The 6,000-nt window shown below is 39.4% G+C and overlaps 1 protein-coding gene across 2 annotated transcripts in view; it reads left to right on the top strand.

The window, feature by feature from the left end:
* Positions 1–1,403: 1,403 nt before the first annotated feature.
* eea1 (early endosome antigen 1) overlaps positions 1,404–6,000 on the top strand; it is a 31,641-nt gene continuing 27,044 nt past the window's right edge. For both annotated transcript variants that reach the window (XM_077193456.1, XM_077193455.1), the window contains exons 1-2: positions 1,404–1,585; positions 4,459–4,533. In XM_077193456.1, the coding sequence (XP_077049571.1) occupies positions 1,562–1,585; positions 4,459–4,533 (99 nt within the window). In that variant the 5' untranslated portion in view covers positions 1,404–1,561. The remainder of the gene's footprint in view (positions 1,586–4,458; positions 4,534–6,000) is intronic.

Here is a 6,000-nt window from a genome sequence, read left to right as displayed (position 1 = left end):
ACGGCGCAAGAGCACGCTCTGTACGGGTGCAAAGTGTGCGGTCAGCAGTTCCACGGCTGTGTCATAATCGCTTGTGGTGCCTGACTCAAGCGTGTCCAGCACACGATGACCCTCGGCTCCCAAGCAATGTAGTAACAGCGCCTTTTTGCGGGCGGTGCTCACATCAGTCAGCCCCACTGCCAAGATGAAAGTCTCGAAGGACTGCAACCAGTGAGTCCAGGGAATCGGAGGCTCACCAGGTAGCGCGAGGAAAGGAGCAGGCGGTGGTAGTGCGATATCAGCCATCCTCGTCGCCAAATGTTGTGTTTTATAATGATCACACTGACACAGGGAGTAGCATCAACTTATAAACACTTTTACTTCCATCTCACTGCCTGTTCAGACCCAAGTAAGTGAACACATCGATTCGTCAGACATAACCGAATGATTCAGCACAGTCAAACTCTATGCATCACTGAACACTAAACGCCTCATTATGCTTCTGCGTCAACTCCACGGCGTAGCTACGCCGTCACTCCTACGGCGTCGTGGCCGTTTTATGGTTCTGCGTCAGGTTGAGCTGCATCGCGGTGCATCTGACCAATCACAGCCCTTGTTGTCTGCGTCGCCTCGACGCGCAGTTACAATTTTTTGGAGGGGTGCACGTCGAGCTACGGCGGAGGGGTTCGCGGCGACGCAGAGGGGTCTGTGGGGGTACGCCGTCGATTCGACGCAGAAGCATAAAACAGGCTTAACTCAATGCATTTATAAACCCCACTTGAGAGAACACAACACACACGACCCACACTCTCAAACAACTTATATATATATATATATATATATATATATATATATATATATATATGTATGTATATATATATATATATATATATATATATATGTATATATTTGACTATTTCTTCAATACGCTTCAAAAATGTATTTTAGAATTACATTTTTTTTATAATTCAATAAAATATTGTCGTGTTGGATTCTATTACGTCATTTGTGATGCTTCTTGGGATGCGTAGTTCATGGCCTCATAAAAGATTTTAGTCTTTTACCTTTTTGTACTTCTCCGATTTTCTAACACTTTTTAAAAAAAGTAATATTTGTTATGTTGTGATTAATCTCTGATCTGGTTGCTTAATGGCTAAGCATATTTTACAGTGGATTTAAAAAAAATCTAAATTGAAGAAAAAAAAATGAATGGGAAAATACTTCCGGAATAAAGGAAAAGTGGCGGTCAACATAGACATCTCTATGATGTCTATGGCGGTCACTGTTGCGCTCCATTCCGACAAATCCCGCCTTTGACCTAATCTCTCTTTTCAATGATTGGTGGACGCTCCTTACAGACAGCCTACAATTGGGCAGCTTAGAAGCCATTCGTGCAGGCGGACCAATCATTACAAACATTGATTAGATGAAGGGCGGGACTTATTGGAAATACGGTGTGCTTCACAGCAGCAGTGCTGTGAGTGTCAGCAGGTGTCAACAACAAAATATTTATACACTCCCTCATTAGCACAAAACTTTTAAGATTTGATTTTTCATAGTTCTAGCAAGAGAAAGGACCAGAATGTTAAGACGAATATTACAGATGGTGAGTGAAATACACACAGACACTCGTTCAGTTGCATGTGATTTGTAGCTCGTCGGGCCTGACACTGAATGATGGCCTTGCTCAAGATTGATTAAAATGACTTTTCGCTTGTGGTTTCTTGACGACAGTCTCGAATCACTACTGGATCAGTTCTCTTTTGTTGTTGAGGAACAGTGAATATTCGGATGATGTCCTTCTGCGTGAATGTTGACATGGATACTGAGCTGTTAGCCGGTTAGCGGGCTACATAGCTTTGTCGAATTGCTTATTCATAAGTCGTTTTATGAGTAACGACAAGCAATGAAAATGTGTCAGCTTTGATAATTTTGTCCCTAAGACGTGTCCCGTTGAAATAGTTGGTGTGAATGTATTTTTCAGTCATCTGTAAAGCTGTGACTCACTAGATGATTTCCCCATTAATCGAAATGTCTGATCTGTCATATCCTATTGCTATAGTTATACAACCTGATCTTTTAGGCAGCACCTGACAGTCCTTGAGTCTTTCATTTCTGCTTAATAATATTCCTGTAAGATACTGTGGATCTACCATAGGTTTTGGTCTAGCAGCAGACACCTTAAGATGTTGTGTCATCCATTGTGGTAATGTAATTTTTTTTGGACATGCAACATAATAATAACGCGCAACTTAAAGGTGCTCTAAGCGATGTCACGCGTTTTTTAGGCCAAAACATTTTTTGTGACATACAGCAAACATCTCCTCACTATCCGCTAGCTGCCTGTCCCCAGAACACACTGTAAAATAACGCGGTCTCTGCAGACACCCCAGGCTCCAATAACGGCAACAAAACTGGGCTAACCCGCACCACGAAACACATAACAAACTGTTCCAGCCAATAACCAACAAGAAGGATTTGGGGGTGGGGTTTGGGGAGTTAGTGCCGGGATGAGAATGAGGGAGGGTCTAGCTAGCCTCCGTTTTGTTTGACAATATTTCGAACGTCAACAAGAAGTGACGTCACCCAACATCGCTTTAAAGGTGCAATGTGTAATATTTCTGAGGATCTATTTACAGAAATGCAATATAATATCCATAACTATGTTTTCAATGGTGTATAAAGACCTTGCACAATGAACCGTTATGTTTTTATTACCTTAGAATGAGACATTTATATCTCCATAACCGTGGGCACCCCCTTCTATGGAGGTTGACATATTGTCTCGTCATTGTTTCTACCGTAGCCGACAGTGAACAAACAGTGCTACAGAGCGCTTTTCGTCACTACCTTGAAAAATAAGTTTTCAGTGGTGTACCTTACTCAATGAACCCTTATATTTATATTACCTTAGAATGAGGAGTTTCTATCTACTACACCGCGGGGTCCCTTACATCTAAATGTGCCGACACGTTTTTACAGTGGCCCTAAACGGACAAACGTGTTTCGTTACTATGTTGCTCTCGGTGCAAGGAAGCAAGCTTAGTTCAGCGAATAAAACACTGACACAATGATGAACAAGTAACAATAATATTCGCAATAATGTAGTTTTACTGAATAATTTAGTAAACATAATTTCTTAATTTATCCTTGTAAAGAATCCTCATTGCTGAACTGGCTACTCTCTGCTGTCTCAGACGATGACATATTTTCCTGTCGGCCACCGTAACTTTTGTTGGTTGCAATTCGTAACCTTACCACTAGATGCTACTAAAAATCACACACTGCACCTTTAATGAAGTGCCTTGGAGTGCTCATGCAAATTGTGTAGTGTGGTGTATAAACACCACCTTTTGCACCCACTTAATATAAAGTGAGACCTAAAATACTATTACTATTTAAAATAGCTGTTTAATGTGTTAATAATAAAATGTAATTTATTGAATAAGCTGAATTTTCAGTCCTCAGTGTCACATGATCCTTCAGAAATCATTTAATATGCTGATTCTGTGCTCAAGAAACATTTCTTATTATTTTCTTAGCTTAGTGGTGCTGTCTTTTTAAACTGATAATTTTTTTAGGATCCTAGTTTATGAATAAAAAGTTGCGAAGCGAAGAACAGCATTTATGTAAAATATAAATCTTTTTTAACATTGTAAATATCACCTATGATCTATTTAATGCGTCTTTGCTAAATAAAAGATTAATTTAATTCAAAATGTTATTTGTCCTAAAAAATAATAGGCTATCATAGTGCAAAAAGTTTTAAGGGTCTTTATTGTAGATTATATCTAAATAAAATTATGCAAAGTAAAGGTTATTTTTTCTTTTGATTTTGGGGTGTTACATGAACATTTATTGACCCTACTCCCATTTCAAATCCAGAGAGTCATTGAGGATTTGAAACTCCTTTGTATTTGACAAACTTTTTTTTTTTTTTATATACTAGTAAAAAGATTTCTTGAACCAAGCCAATGTGTTACGTGGTGAGGTGTCAAAGTTATTTTCTTTCAGAAGTGGAAGGGAAGGTGAAAGTAAGGTCTAATTATGACTAAGCCGTAGTTTTTGGCCACTTGTATCCCTGTTGTGACATCATTAGATCTGACAGTACAGTAGGCACATATGAAATGTCAAGGGCATATCAATGTTAGAGAACAGTATTGTTTGACATCATACTGCTCTCGGTTGCCAAGATCGAGGGAAACGTTAAACGACCCTCTTGCTGAATATACCGTTTCAGCCCGATGACTGACAGCCATGCCGAGCACATCCCAAGAAGTGAGCAAAGCGATCTTTGCCTTTACACCTTGTGAATGACATGAAATGATGTGCACTCATTCTTGATCAGCTGCCCAGATACCAGATCAGCTGTGCCAGACATGAATAGTGTGAAGTAATGACATGAGTTTCATCGCAGCTGACTTCTGATTCAAATCTTTCCTTTCTCTACTTTCTCTGCCCATATCTTTGTGGAAATAGACTCCTGGGAAAGGAGGCTCCCAGAGCTCGGAGTCTGAGCAGCCATCTGCTGATATGAATAATGAGTCCTCGGAGGTAAGCCGAATTAAATGTTTAACCCTACCATATTACTGCCAAATGCTTCATTGCCTTAATATCTTTTTCTGTCGACGCAGAAATGAAAGTTCTGCCATCATTTAGCTCTACTCTTATGAAAGTGAATGGTGACCAGGGTTCGTCAAGCTTCTAGGGGTGTAACAATATATCGTGTAACAATATATCGCAATACAAAAATGTAACAATATCTATCGTGGGGATAATAACAATCTGTATTGTGTATAGTTCACCCAAAATAAAAATTACTGTGTGAGAAAAAAATCAAGTTTACAGAGTTTTAATGTTAGTACATAAGTATTAAAATTAATAGTATTAATGGTAGTATTAAACTACTACCGGTATATATAATGCATAATAATGCAATGGGGGAATATTTGTGGGTCCTGATAATGCCAAATGTCTTATCTTACAAGTAACAAGTGGCCTACATTATTTTAAATAGGCCTGTATCTAGTCAGTGACAGAGTGCCAGCATATTCATTTTAAATAATTCTTTATTTTTAGCTTCAGAATCATTCATGTTTATTCTGGTGTCACCTGTGCATTGGGTTACCAGCACCAAGTCCAAGCCTATTCATTGAAACCCACCATGTAAAACTAAATTTAGCATTTTAATCAACTGCATGTTTTTTTTTGTTAACCTTTTACCATACAGGCCTATGTCTTGGAGTATCGCAATAATATTGTATCGTCTGTTCAGTATCGTTATATGTATCGAATCGTGACATGAAGGTATCGTTAAACGCCTACAAGCTTCAGAAGTGTCAAAAAGAGTCCATATGACTCAACTTTTACAAAGTCATATTATAACTTTATTAGGGCTGCAACAACTAATCGATAAAATCGATTATAATCGATTATGAAAATCGTTGTCAACGAATGTCATTATCGATTAGTTGGTCTGCTTACGTCACGGGGAGCGTTTACTGGTACGCACACACACTCAAGGTCTCTCTCCCTCAGGCGCTCTGCCGAGCGTGCGCGCTACACGGTTTGGAGCAGTCTCTTCTGTCTCGCTTGCGCGCTCTAGATTTCGGGAGTTTGAACTAATTAGCGGGCATCAGGGAGCCGCAATCAATATGCGGGAGACTCCCGGGACTTCCGGGATCTCGGGATGTCTGTATTTTGTCTCGAGCATCAGGTTGCGCAATCAGTTCGCTCGCAACGTAAGTGATGGATTAAAATAGCGCTACCGCAGAAATAGGTTAAATTAAAACGGTCTTTACAAAGCGAAGCACTAAATATAAAGGCAGTTAATAACAGCAGCAGTAAAATATTGTTTTTTAGTCACTGTACTCAGTGGTTTTCAGCGAATGCTTGTGCACTAATGCATAATTTCTCCTGTCCTTTATTCAAGCCTGTTAGCTTGCTGGGTAACGTTACCTCCATTCCGTTCTCTTTTTATAGCATTTGTCTACTAAGTTTTAATTGTTTTTCAAACGCGAT

Source organism: Siphateles boraxobius, unplaced genomic scaffold (genome assembly GCF_051911475.1).
Source record: "Siphateles boraxobius isolate OS27281-9 unplaced genomic scaffold, OSU_SipBor_1 31, whole genome shotgun sequence".
Classification (NCBI taxonomy): domain Eukaryota; kingdom Metazoa; phylum Chordata; class Actinopteri; order Cypriniformes; family Leuciscidae; genus Siphateles; species Siphateles boraxobius.
This window is presented reverse-complemented; position numbering and strand designations above follow the sequence as displayed.